Source organism: Rhagoletis pomonella, unplaced genomic scaffold (genome assembly GCF_013731165.1).
Source record: "Rhagoletis pomonella isolate Grant_MI unplaced genomic scaffold, Rhpom_1.0 Rhpom_scaffold_00006, whole genome shotgun sequence".
NCBI classification, from domain to species: Eukaryota; Metazoa; Arthropoda; class Insecta; order Diptera; family Tephritidae; genus Rhagoletis; species Rhagoletis pomonella.
The window spans coordinates 53423531-53437949 of NW_023458560.1; the positions used below are offsets into that span (position 1 = coordinate 53423531).

Below are 14419 nucleotides of genomic sequence, written 5' to 3' on the forward strand. Positions count from 1 at the left end.
TTTTTTTAGCTTTTTTTCAAATCGCTTTAGCATAAGTGTCCACTTTCGCCTCCAGCGCTGCTTACTTACCATACCTTTATCCCATCAGCGGCGCAGATAAGAGCTGGTACCATATTGCTCAAGGCTGAACTGAAACTAAAACAGTATATAGAGTTTACATGCCCTTTTCCTGGTCGTAATACAAAGACGAAATTCCGCGAAGTGCAGCTAAGCTTTAACAATAGTCATGTTGAGTTGCAAGAATTCCAAATTCCCTCCCTTCTCGAACAGTTAAAGGCGAATCCGGCATATTTTCAACTTTCAGAGCAAGACACTTACTTTCAACATGAACCAGGAAAAACTCTTCGTGTACAGCTGGATTTAGATGTGTTACAGGTACCTGCACGATACCACCTAAGTGTCTGGGAGCGATTAGGTCAGTTTTGGTTATATTTTGCTTCCTTCTTCGGCATCTCTTTCTACGTGATGAATAAGATTAAAGATTATCTTTTTGGCCGACACATTATTCGAGCTTGGGAAGTTATACCTTGGAAAAAGCTTTACTGACACGGGCGTGAATGCTTAGCAGAAGATACCATTGATTTAGATGATTTCTCTACATCTGTTATGTACTAAATATAAAAAAATATATGTAGTAAAAAATACTTCTGTTCCATTCTCTATGATATGCAGAGTTCTATTAAATCAGACTTTAATAATGCATCAACTAATGTGTTTTCAATATTCAGTGCCCTTTGATAATATCAACATAAGTATGTACAAACGTAATTCTAATTGAAGTGTATTTATCATGAGACGCGTAATTGTTAAAAATGTATTCAAATTTAAAATTAGGTGAAATCAAACTACATTGAACTTAGCATTTAAAAAAAATATTGCCGCATATTATAATAGCTGTCATCGATTCGCCACTTCGCCACAAATTTTGTCTGTGAAAGCAACAACAAAGTTAGCTAGCAAGGACGATATCGAATTTGGTTGTACTGCATCGAGTTTGTTCGTTTCGACACTTGCTAACTGTTGGAGAATCGATGTCTGCTAATATAGGTGTATATTATGTGGTTGAGCATTAAACCACAAATTCAAATTCTTGTTAACCATTTTCACGCTTAATTATTCGACATAAGTATTGACACTTTGTATGCTATCATTTTTTCTGAAAAGAGGTGAAATCCAAACTTTCAGAATCGATAAGGCTTTTTGCTGACGCCGGACTCGGATCATAAGCGCGATTATCTTCAATTATTATCGTTGTATGCGGGTAGTAATCAAGTTGGACAAATAAATACCGATATTCCATTTTCCCTGACGGGGTCTATTAAAATATAATGACAAACTGTAAAACACTTAATTGAAAATTGGACATACTTCATACAAGTACCTTTCGTGATTCCAAATGCACAGTGCCTCGGTTCCGTATACCTTGAACATAGAACTGCATGCGTACATGTAAGACGCCGTTACGCTCGAAGGTTGAATGTGCAACTCGCTGTCTGCGACCACGCCGCGATTCCTCACCATATCCCTTTATTGGGGCGCCTAGTGCATCCTGCACACGTGGATCCTAGAAATAATTATTATTCGAATATTCAACTAATAGCTTTCTCATGAACTTACTTCTTTTACTAGATCGAATGCGTCGGAATAAATATTATTTGGACTAGAACTGGAAAAAAGTTCGCGGAATATTGCGTAAAATACTATGCCGGTCACCCCAACCCCAGCCAGAATTATCGCTGTGTAACTGGCAGTTTTTGTGTTTTCCTTAATTTTTTCAGCCAGAGGCCGCACGTCTGTCGATATATCAGTAGGGCCAGTGGTTTCTTGTAAAGTGCGATTGGCATTCGGATCTTCCTTCCGCGTTTGGTAAAGGGGACCCTGTGTCGTCGCAATCATGCGGCTCCATTTAACCTTCAATGTTGATGTTATGCTGGGATTCTTATGCAGCAGCTGACGTAGCACTACGAGTTGTGCCATTTCGATAATTAAGAGTTTTATATTTTATAAAACTGCGATTATAAAACTTTTATTTGCCTACGAGCTAAATTAGAATATCCCAAATAAATAAAATTAAAGTCAGCTGTAAAAATATAGGTTCCACAATCAGCTGATTCCATTAGTTGCTGCCACATTTTCTGCAATTAAACTTTAACTGAGCTCACAGAACGGAAATCTATCAAAGAACGTAAATCTATAAGGTCGGTGTTACAGGCTAACCTAATATTCGCGGCTTGCGTTTTGGTACGCATGCCGTCGACAAACAAACTTTTGTTTGCCAAATTAAATGGCGGCTGCTTAGTTTGCTCGGAGGTGGTTATGTCGAGTTTGGCACAGGGTTGCACGTTCATTATGGTTTTCATGGCTATTGCCAACACGAAATAAGAATTTCAGATGTACATAACGCGCACAATTTAAAATTTTTGTATATGACAACGCCGAATTTGCTGCAGTTTGACCAAACAAAATTAGTTTGCTGTGAGAGTCGCCAAACTCGCACTGTTGTTGTTGTTGTTGTAGCGGCTACAACAACCCCGCCCAGATCGGTTGGTATCTCAGTCGTTGTCGTCAAGTTCCACTAACGGCAACCCTAGGAAGCGTGCAGCTTCTGTGGGGTTTGTCCACAGGGACAAGGCCGTTAGGGTTGTCGGGTTTTCCGGGCATGCGAAGAGATGTTTCGATTTGTGTGGGGTCTCTCCGCATGCCGGACACTCATTCGGCACATCCTCATTCAACCTACTCAAGTAGGAGTTCAACCTGCTGCAGTAGCCGGAGCGAAGTTGTGCGAGTGTAGTGCGTGTCTCCCGAGGCAGATGAAGCTCCGTCTCGTCTATGTCCGGGGGTGGTATGCCTAGAACGGCATTCACAGGTCTAGAGTCTACATATTTCGAGACTGAGTCCCTGTGAATGCCGTTCAGGGCCTGTCTGTAAGCTGTCGGGTCCAGAGGTTGCTTAATGAACCTCTGGACTTCGTCCGTCAGTTCATATAGATGCCTCCTGACGTGCCTAGGCGAGGGCTCCTCTGCAAGCAGCTGTCTGCTTGGGTGGCCACTTCTGTGGCTCCCGATCAGGAACTGCTTGCAGAGCATTATATTATGCTCCTTTACCGGGAGCATTTGCGCCTCGCCGTGCAGGTGGTGTTCAGGCGACATCAAGAGGCATCCCGTCGCTGTCCTAAGTGCCGTATTTTGTACCGTCTGTAGCTTCGTCCACTGCGTCCTACTAGTCCCTGGCGACCACACTGGCGATGCGTAGTTCAAAACCGGCCGGCCTATTGCCTTGTATGTTGCCAGCAACGTTTCTTTGTCTTTGCCCCAAGTACTGCCGGCTAGCGACTTGAGGACCTTGTTGCGGCTCTGTACTTTATTGACAATAGCGGTTGAGTGCGCAGAGAAGGAGAGCAGGCTGTCGAATGTTACTCCGAGTATTTTGGGGTTATTCACCGTCGGAATTGGTGTGTCATCGACGTGAATCCCCAGCGGTAGCCTGACCTCCTTCGTCCAGGTTGTGAACAGGGTCGCGGAGGATTTCGTAGGGGAGAGGGCTAGACACTTTGCAGTGAAGAAGCGAGAAAGTTCGGAGAGATAGCCGTTTACTTTCGAACACAGGTCATCAATTCCATTCCCAGTCGCCATGATCGAGCAATCGTCGGCATAGGAGACAATCGAGACTCCCTCTGGTGGTTGAGGCAGCTTTGAAATGTAAAAGTTAAACAGTAGCGGGGAAAGGACACCACCCTGAGGAACCCCCTGTTTTATTTTTCGCTGCTTACTCGTTTTGTCTCTAAATATTACCGACGAATGTCGACCACTCAGATAATTTGCCGACCACCGTTTGAGCCTCTGTGGGAGAGAGGAGGCCTCTATATCTTCTAGTAGCGTGGAATGGCAGACGGTGTCAAACGCCTTTGACAAGTCCAACGCTACTAGAATCGTTCTCTCACAGGGACGGTTACGGTTAAGGCCTCGAGTTATCTGAGTGTTTATGGCGTTAAGTGCTGTTGTTGTACTGTGCACTTTACGGAAACCATGCTGATGCTTCGCTAGGGTCAGGTGGTTTGTGAAGTACGGGAGTAGCAAGGCCTCGAGTGTCTTCGCTACCGGGGAAAGGAGTGTAATCGGACGATACGAATCTCCTTTGTTGGCAAGTTTCCCCGGTTTGACCAGTGGGACCACTCTCCCCACCTTCCAGATGTCTGGGATGATGAGAGTGGCCATTGACAGGTTGAGGACCTCCGTTAGGTACGCTACCCCCGCAGGACCCAAATTTTTCAGCATCAGCATGCATATTCCGTCGGGACCCATGGCTTTGGAGGCTTACGCCTTCCCGATGGCCACCTGAACTTCACCGCAAGTGAAAGCAAGGGGGCACAAGTTGTTGGCAGTTTGTGCAGCCTTCTGGTCACTCGACGCTTGGCTTTGTCCACCGGAGGATGCAGTATGAACTGCCGGCTAAAATAGCTCGCGCATCGCTCCGGGTCCGACGAGGCATGGTCGCCGAAGGAAATTTCGACTCTGTCGTCGTGCTTCGTCGGATTAGACAATGACCTCACGGTTGACCAAAGCTTGCTCACACCAGAGGTGAAATTACAAGTCTTCAGATGCTCCTCCCACTTCTTCCGCTTATGTACGTTTACAAGTTGCCGAATCTCCGCGTTGAGATCCCTGATACGGGGATCTCCGGGATCGGCCGGACGAAGGCTATCACGCTCATCGGCTAGAACAGCCGCTTCGGCAGGGAAGTTTGGACGTGGGTCCGATATACATCCTGCCGGTATGAAGCGAGCTCCAGCAGCAGTGATAGCCCTGCGGAACTTACGTTCACCGAGATGGACGTCGGTTGGTGTGGGGAGCGCTGCGAAGGTGTTTTCGGTAAACTCCGCGTAACCTTTCCAATCAGCTTTAGAAAAGTTGATATAGGTCCGGTGTTTGGCGGAGGCAAAGTCGGTCGGTTTATCAATCGAAATGACTATGGGTAGATGGTCTGATGCTAGAGTCAGTATAGGTCGCCACGTTATGCTGTTTATCAGACCAGCGCTGACTATTGTGATGTCTGGCGAGCTACTGCAGTTACCCATAATCCTGGTGGGTGCGTCGTCGTTCATTGTGCAGAATGTCGAATCGTCTATCTGCTCAGCCAAGTCTGTTCCCCTACGATCGTTTGACAGGCTTGAGTGCCAAAGATCGTGGTGCGCATTAAAGTCACCTACTACCATACGGTTTTCACCTCTGAGGAGCGCACCTATATCAGGGTGATATCCTGCCGGGCAGCAGGTGACAGGGGGTATGTATATGTTAAATATTTCGAGCTCGACATCGCCTGACCGGATAGCGATGCCCTGACATTCTAGGGTGGTATCCCTGCGGTCGATGTCTGCTTCGATAAGACGATACTGCACGGTGTGGTGCGTGATGAACGCTAAGCCACCACCATTATCTCGCTCGCGATCTCGACGGTGCACGTTGTACCCGGCGCAATTCAACAAAGTTGAATTGCTGTGCAACTTCGTCTCTTGGACCGCAGCTATTAATATACCATGCCGACACATGAAGACGGTTATCTCCTCAATCTTGCTCTGTAGCCCGTTACAGTTGAATTGAAGGAGCTTCATGTGGTTCGGGAGACGTGTCGTGATGTGTGGTCTAAGTGAAGTGTATGTTCTTGCCGCCGTTGGCTGTGTGTGCTGCTGAGTTGATTGCCGCCCTGTGGTGGTGGTGGGGGGGCGTCGCAATTGAAGTCTGCGACCGAGCAGCGCAACACGGGCCCTCGAAGTTCCCCGTCCAATCTCGCGTGGTACGCAGACCTGAGCATGCCCTAAAGTGGCACCAGCCAAGGCAGGTGTTGCACTTGACTGATGTCACATTACGGAATATCCTGGTCTGACATACCGTGCAGATTGTAGTTGGAACCAGGAGTTGTTGGCGGCGGCGTGTGGGTGGTGGTGCGGTTGTGTGTGTTATGTGGTCTGTGGTGGCTGTGGTACGGTCTGTGGTGTTATTATGTTGTTGTGTTGTGGTGACTGTGTGTGGCTGCTGTGTGAGTGTGTGGGGCTGCTCGGGCGGACTATGGTTAGCCGTGGAGGCTGCTCTGTTTGAGCAACAGGGGGCCACGTACGACGTGGTCCACTGTCTGTGTGTCCGTAGTCCCGAGCAGACCCTGAGGTGACTCCACCCCTCGCAGGCATTACACTTGACTGAGGTGGAGTTGTGGTGTAATCGTCTTCGGCATACACAGCAGGTGTATGTTTCTGGCCCAGTGTTTGACTCGATGCCAGCCCTGATTGGGAGAATGCGTAGTGAATGTAGCCCTATGGACGGACAACTTCTAAGATACTTCGCCGACCTAAACGGGGTTAGATCGCCGAAACAACAGCCCTTGGTCGGGTGAAACCCGAGTCATTCTGGTACGTAGAACCGGCTGTCGTGGGAATGGCAATTCTCCGCACTCTCCGAGTTTGCTGCAACAACAATTGAACGCAGTTTGCCAAACAAAATTTCTGCATAACACCAACCTTAGGGACCACTCGTTACTTTGAAATTATGCCGCGACGATGAGGAGTTCGTCTCGCTTTTGACTCTGTCCGCGGCAGATTTTTGATTTTATTATTATTGCACAAGTAATTAGGAAAATTTATTTTAATTTAGAAAATAAATAACACGCGGCACATTTTCAAAGTAACGAGTTGGAGCTTTTTATAGATTTATGTTCTTTGGATTTACGTTCTTTGTGCCTTCTTATACATTTACGATCTGTGTCTTTTGAAATAAACTTGTGGCAGCTCTTGTTATGTTTTGTTTTCGTTCGACATTCAGCAGCAATTTGTTCGCATGACGTTCTCCTTTTTGACATTCTGCTTTGAACGACAAATGTGAAAAAGAATTTCCGCTTTTGCTTTTGTGAATTTGGCCAAAAAATCAGAATCAGAAAATCTTGAACCAGAATGAGAATTGGACGTGTGCGTGCGCGCCCTGGTTCCATCTTCTCATATTTGTGTGTGTGTGAGAAAATTAAATTATTTATAATGACTTTGGTAACGAATGCAAAGGAAGATAATTGTTGAAAGAGTTGTAAACATAAACAATTTCGAAAGGCGCCGAATATTGTGAAAATCTATAATCGGTGTAATCTAGTGATTCGATTAAATAATTTTGAATAGGTATTAAAAAGTGAAAAAATTGTCAATTATGCCGCAGCGCAAACGATTGATGTGGAAATTTCGCAGTGAAGACGCGTATTCGAGATTTTCCTGAATTTCGTTTCATGTATCTGAGTATACACACATACCTGCATACATATGTATGTATGCACTCGCAATGGAAAATTCAATAAATAGCACCAAAGTGTGGAAAACTAATATAGTGAAAAAACGTAATTGCTACTTAATTGTGCAGTATACATATATATATGCATTTACCACATAAAATAATTGTGAAAACGCTTCAAAATTATAACTAATTTAGATGACTTCCATAGTATCATCACCCACACAGAATTCTGCACGTTGCCACCGAGGCACTGTATAACTAATCTTTACCACATAGACTATATTTAGGTGACTTCCATGGTATCATCACCCACACAGAAATAAAATTTCTGCACGTTGCCACCGAGGCACTTCATTCTGTCAACGTTTACTTCTCATTGCTTTCATACCCAAAATTCTTTTATAGACGTGGAAGATTCGTGACTGTTTCGCCACATAATTTAAATTAATGCGCACGTACCTAACCATATATGTATGTATAAACATACATTTATGTATATCTATTCTTAATGCACCCGTCATTCCAGAAATAAAACAGGTTCCTTGTTTTCTAATCGCTCATTAAGAGCATCTGTATAAACATATTTACATAGATACGTACATATGTACATATATTATTTCTCTTCTTTGCCTGTGCGAATATTTACTTGCTCTGTGTAACAAAAAATCTTTTTGTTTTTTTAATTTAGTCAATTAGGGTAATGTGAATTTCGACAATTCCATATTTTCGGATTAAATACCTACCAAGTGAAAATTGCACAAGCTTAGCAAAGCACGCTACCTCCGGCCGGATTGGCAGAACTTCCAGCAACGCGTTCGGGCAATAATTGCGAAACGCATCTTTAAATACATATTTATTTATTTTGCAAATGAACAAGTCAAAAAATCCACAACATTAAACATATCCATCCGTTTGCAATTCTAATTAAATTTAAGTCGCAAGACATGTAATACAAAAATTGCATATAAGTATTGGCAAAATTGTTAGCAGCAATACTACAACATAAATACATATGTTTCTATATATGTAAATCAACACTACGACTATCAATCTTCCACTGTTACTACAAACCAAATTAAATTTGGACGCATCATTCAATAGCATAAGTAAAACTATTACTTATAGAAATCTATATCGGCGTCGACTTAAGCATCTGTAAAAGCATTTAACTCAGTCAACATGGATTGGGTCATTCATGATGAACTCGGTATTACTGTCGGTCATGTGGCTAGTGGAGCAGCAGCTTCCGCTATGGTCATCGGCGGTGTTATACCTTATGTACCGCAATATTTGGAGATCAAGAAAACACAAGATGCAGATGGATTTTCGCTTCACGTTTGTCTTGCTTTGTTGATTGCGAATTCTCTAAGAATTTTCTTCTGGTAAGTGAAATCCGTACTTATAACATGTACGCATTAAATTTTTCATTCCTTAACTTTTTGGCAGGTTTTTATAGGCAAATATGAATTACGCTAACTATATTTATACCCGAGCGCACTTGTGCACAGGGGTATTATAACTTTGTTCACATAACGGTTGTTTAAAACAGGCAAAACGAATGGAGATAGATATAGACAAATGAGTACATAAATGATCAGAATGAAAAGAGAAATCGATTGAGCGGTGACTGTCTGTCCGTCCGTCCGTCCGTTCGTCTGTGCACACGATAACTCGAGTAAAAATTGAGATATCTTAACGAATCTTGGTACGTGGACTTCTTTTGGGCGTAGGACGGACGGTATTGAAAATGGGCGAAATCGGACAATAACCACGCCTACCTCCCATATAACGGTAATTTTCAGAAATACGAAAACTGCGATATTTTAGTAACTACTGAAGATAATTCACTCAAAGTGGATATTTACAATGAGTTTTAGACGAAAAATAAGAATATTAAAAAATTTTGGCAAATGGGCGTAGCCGTGCCCACTTATGGTTACATGTGTATATCTTGGTAACCGCTGCACCAATTTCTTCCAAACTTGGCACAGTTGTTGGTCCTGGTACAGCATACCAAATTGCCGAACGGTAATTTAGAAAACTACGAAATCCTCGATAAATCAGTAAATATTAAAGCTAATTTATTCAAAGTTGATGGTTGCAACAATTCTTTACCACGAAATACGTTTATGATAAAATTTTGGAAAATGGGCGTGGCACCGCCCACTTGTGATCACATATATGTATCTCGCTAACCGTTCTAGCAATTTGTACCAAACTCGGTATGGTATTGTGCTTGCCACATAAAAGCAAACCGTTGAAAATTGTTGAAATCGGACTAAAATTACGGCCGCTTTTCATATAACGGTAAATTTCAGAAATGCTTGAAATTTCAATATTTCGAAATTTAAGGACGCTAATTTACTTAAAATTTATACACCCCGGTTTATCATGTAGCGGTAGCTTTCGGAAAGGTGGAAAACATATATTTAATACTTGCGCCGGGTATTTAATGTTCGGCTCCGCCCGAACTTAGACTATCTTACTTGTTTTAGTTTAGCATTTTCGCGCGAATCCGTTTTTGTTATCATACACATTAGCGGGGGCCGAAAATCCGCTTTGTTACAATTTTGATTGGTAATAGCAAAAATATGGTTCATTATGCTCTAAAAAAATATCTGTGTGAAGTGTGAAAATTTTTGGTCAATATCCTAGGCTCGCCCAAGTCCATCAAAGTTCAAGTACTAAAAAAATGGGTTCCTTAAGTAACTAACTTCGATTCTCTACAAAAAAAGGTCCATATACCAAATTATGTAGGACTAATACTTTAGAATATTATTGGAATTTTAGTAAAAACTTGATTAATTAAATTATTTATAAATTTTTTTTTGTGCATATTGAACTGTGGTGGACTTTTGCGAGCCTAGGATATTGACCAAAAAATTTCACACAGATTTTTTTTGAAGCATAATGAACCATATTTTTGCTATTACCAATCGAAATTCTAAAAAAGCGGATTTTCGCCCCTTCCTAATACACATGTTCATGTCGTAAAAAAGCCCAGTTTCAAGTCATGCACTTGACTATAGGATTTGAGACGTATCTTTGCCTAAATCAACATGACTGGGATTAATTAGAATGAGTTTAGGGGCGAAATAAGGAATTTATCTCTCTGTTAAAAACAATAAGTGGATCTCATAATCTTAATAATGTATGTATTTGTTATACCTGATTAAATATTTTTCTTCTGATAACCTTAATATGCAGCGTTATACGATAAGATTTTGTCATGAGAGTTATTAATGGGAAGTAATAATCGACAACTTAGACGAACTAAACATACATGCATACATATAATAATTTCAATATATCCGATTCGTATAAAAACCAAATTTTACCCCATTTTTCATATTTAATTAAAGCTTTTTGATTTATACTTTCTTCATAGAGATTAGGTTTAAGTGATAATACTACGCCCGCGATTTGAGCATATTGTGAACAAAGTTACTGATTACTGAATTTAATATTTCTCCATTATTAATCAAATCATAGTTGATTCTAAGCTGTAAAGAGAGCCATATTTAAATTCTCATTTCCAATTTTAAAATACGTACACTTTACATTTAAAATACCCTGAGCGCATGACAATTGCCTAATTATGCACATATTTTATTCATGACAAATTACCATAGGATTGGTATACTCGAATATTCGTTAAGGTTGGTCAAGTTTCACTCAATGCCAGCATATTCGTCAATTACTCAATACTGTCATAACTAAAAAAACTAAAAACTCGAAAAAAGCAGATTTAAAGTTTTAAATTTACATACATATACAGTACTTATATCTAGTTATCCGGCAGGCAGTGAAAAAGGAATGTTATGTAATGTATATATATTTTTTATTACGCGGGTGTATCTGGGGTTTATATTGATAGACATTCACACTTATTTACATATATATAATATGTATGATTGTGTCTATAGCTTCATATCTCACACCCGGACGTTCTATAGTGAGACAGTATTAAATTGGCCATTTGTTAAAACTTCCGATTCATTTATATTTTCATTAAATTAATTGGGTTGATTTGGTATACCAGAAGTAACATTGATTGCCTTAATCAAGTTTCAAACGCTGATTCAATTGGGTCAGTTTTCTAACATATTACTGTCTTAGTTGGGCCATTATCGTTTTCGTAGTCATTTATATTCATTTAAACCAGTGATTCCCAAAGTGGTCCAGGTGTACCCTAGGGATCCACGGGAGACTCGACAGGGGTCTACGTTGGTGTGAAAAAAATATGGGGGTCCACGAGTTGTAAGAGGAGGTCCACGAAAATGTATCTGGTTCGATAGTAAAGAACCAAAGTGGTTGCTTGATAGCTTATTTATTTAACTTTAATTTTTTTAGTGGTGCTCTTGAAGCACTGGTGAACTTACCGTCACTTTGTGTCATCATACGAGGGGAAGTCTTAAAGGCCACCTGTAGACTAAAAAGAAGCGGATGTTGGTATAACACTGAGTGAGGCGATGCGGAAATTGCCGGCGGCAGACGATGTGGTGAAAAATAGGTGGAGGGTAAGGAGTTTACGTGTCTACAGGTACAGCCAAGCTGCGCTTAAGGCATCCCAACAAACAATTAGCTTTGATATATATTTTATAACGATTTGAAATCAAAGCCTTTCGCAAATGTCAAAGGCGTGAAAATGAATTGATTTTGATTTGAAAATTACAGCTTTCTCAATGAAAAGGGAGTTTGATCTTCATTTGAGAATATCGTTAACTCTATAATCAATTTCAAAGGTTATTTATCAGTTGTACTTCAAATGTGGAAATAAAATTTATTATAGAAAATGTATATTTCATATCTATTTTTTCTTCGCGAATTACATATGTATGTACATAACAAAAGAAACAATTAAGATAAAGTAATTTGCAATAATTTCGTCTTGAAGGGCTGCAGCTTCTTTAATCGGCGCAAACCAAAAATCATATCCACTATTTGTAGGCTTTCTCTTCGAAAATTATCTTATTATTTTTATAGGCGGCATACACACTGGGCTACTAGGAAACAAGTTTAAACATATGCTTTAAAACTATTACAAAATATTAGTCACCCGGGTTAAAATATACTTCAATTAGGTATAATAATGCAATATTTCCAAAAAAAAACAGTAGTATCCATTTCTGGAATCCAAAAAAAGTATAATACATATACATTCATGTATGTTTGTATGTATGTACATATGTATATATTGAGGCAATAAATAGGTGAGACTAGAAAATAAACATTTATTTTCTCGCCTTGCACAAAAATTAATTGGCACACATGGCTTAGTGTGGTATTTACCCAGTACGGCATAGCTCAACCAATTTCCTCAGAAAAAGTAATTTATTTCTGCTTATGTAGCAACTGAATTCAAATTGATGTATAATCACTTAGCAGCCTCCTTGAGATAAATCAAATGCTTACACCTTTGATATCTTTGCAGATAATTCAATATTAGTTAAAAAATCATCTAAGTTTGGGCAATTAACTACATATAATACTACCAGCCGGTTTCATCAGTAAATTAAGTGGAAAATGATTTCTTATTTGCTGTCAATTTCCATATAAAATTCAGAAAATTAAAGTAATTTTTCACTTAAATTGCTTTCGTGAAAATGGCTGTAAGTAATTTTAATTTGGTTGAAAAGACATTTGCAAATATACGTATCACATATTTTTACATTTTTATTTATACAAAGCGCACACAATCAAACTAAATATTTGAAAGCACATTTACATGTCTGACTGTAGCTGAGCGTGCAGAGACGCCTGCTGTGACTTGTTAACTTCCAGAAGGTCCGGGTTCGAAGCCCAACGGAAATGATAATACATTTTTTTTTGTGTCTTTGAAATTTAAAAAAAAACATCTGGGAAGTGCAGAACGAAAGCTTACTGAAACGAAGCAGTGCTTTAAGCCAAATGAATTTTAAAGTAGTTGACAGTAGGACATCTCCATGTCAAAATAAACAGTTCATTCCAAGGAAGAAAATCAGTTCTTCAATTAGTTGTGGTGGGTAAAAAACTGGTTCAACTTCAATATTTATATAAATAGCTGCTTTCCGTACTGGGTAAAGACACATGAATACACACAAGAGTCACATCTACATATGTAAATGTGCATGTATATGTATTTGTATATGTATGTATGTATATGTTAAGACCACTTTGATACGGTTTTATTGTTGACTCATGCATAATGTTTACTTTGGCATCCAGTATCTATTTTGCTAATACCATTTTTACTGTACAAATTTCAGACAGTTTATCTTATCAGCAATGGATTGTATCAAAAAGGTAACCATTCAACGGTGATATACAAAAAATACTCATACATTTAGAGCGTTTGATGGAAAAACTTCAGAGCCCAAAAATAATGTGTAAAATATGCAGAACTGGCTTTTATGTTGTGTGAAAAAAATACATATAGCGATATCTGTCAATTGTGACTGAGAAGAAGGAAATTAGTATAGTTTGCAATTTATTTCTTTTCCACCTTGCATAGCAATTTAGCCCAGGAAACAATCATACTCTGATTCAAATCAGGATCAAATTAAGGCTTTATGTTTAGCTACTTACTTTCGATTAAAATTTTGCATTACCTTTATAATAATTGTTTAAAATTAAATTTGTTCAAAAATGAATAAGACTAAAAACTCTAACCCAATTAAGGTTTGGATATTGCAGTATTCGGAACTCGTATTTATCCCGAATCAACACCAACATACCAAATACCTGTCCGGCTTGTGAAGGTTCCTCCCACGACACCAAACACCCCTCCCCCTTTGGTCCAATCCTGTCGGAACAGCACGTTTCCTGGGCCTACCTTTTAATGCGCTTCACGACAACTAATCGATTTAGGCGCCGCCACAACAATAACAACTATAACTTTTTCTCTAGTTTTTAGCATTTGGAGTTACAATGTTCTACCAGCAAATAAGCGAAATGTACATATTTGTGCAACTTTTGAAATTATTCCAAATTTAGTAAAATATGTATATTCTAAGTACTGAAAATATAGACGACCGTTGCTCTCTGCTGTGAAATCTCTAGCATCTGGCGATTATTCAGTTCTCATAAAATTTGATCATATCATTGTACTTAGTAGCGCTTGCCACTCAAATACATACAGTTGTCCACAAAATAATAGGAGTGGGATATTTTAACCT

General features: G+C 39.9%; 3 protein-coding genes across 7 annotated transcripts in view; 2 read left to right on the plus strand and 1 right to left on the minus strand.

The window, feature by feature from the left end:
- Positions 1-28: 28 nt before the first annotated feature.
- On the plus strand, positions 29-611 carry LOC118740950 (the record flags this gene model as incomplete). The annotated part of the gene is given in 1 exon segment (XM_036472721.1): positions 29-611. A coding segment is annotated over 1 exon segment (518 nt), but the record flags the coding sequence as incomplete, so codon positions are not given.
- Positions 612-658: 47 nt separating this feature from the next.
- LOC118740953 (mitochondrial import inner membrane translocase subunit Tim21-like) lies at positions 659-2083 on the minus strand. Its single transcript, XM_036472725.1, has 3 exons — positions 1618-2083; positions 1382-1564; positions 659-1315 (listed from the first exon to the last, which is right to left on the minus strand). Exons 1-3 carry the CDS (start codon positions 1975-1977, stop codon positions 1148-1150), a joined length of 711 nt encoding a protein of 236 aa, XP_036328618.1. The 5' UTR covers positions 1978-2083; the 3' UTR covers positions 659-1147.
- A 4773-nt stretch (positions 2084-6856) lies between these two features.
- Positions 6857-14419, plus strand: part of LOC118740957 (solute carrier family 66 member 2-like) — a 129521-nt gene continuing 121958 nt past the window's right edge. The window contains exons 1-2 of one of the 5 annotated variants that reach the window (XM_036472728.1): positions 6857-7365; positions 7951-8644. In XM_036472728.1, coding sequence (XP_036328621.1) covers positions 8442-8644 — 203 coding nt within the window. In that variant the 5' untranslated portion in view covers positions 6857-7365; positions 7951-8441. The remainder of the gene's footprint in view (positions 7366-7950; positions 8645-14419) is intronic. The other 4 variants (XM_036472729.1, XM_036472730.1, XM_036472731.1 and 1 more) reach the window with 4 other exon arrangements.

Coding starts and splice junctions, on each gene's coding strand:
- LOC118740953 (XM_036472725.1), bottom strand. CDS start 1,977: ATGGCACAACTCGTAGTGCTACGTCAGCTGCTGCATAAGAATCCCAGC. Junction 1,565..1,617: donor CATTCGATCTAGTAAAAGAA/GTAAGTTCATGA, acceptor AATTATTTCTAG/GATCCACGTGTGCAGGATGC. Junction 1,316..1,381: donor TGCATTTGGAATCACGAAAG/GTACTTGTATGA, acceptor ATATTTTAATAG/ACCCCGTCAGGGAAAATGGA.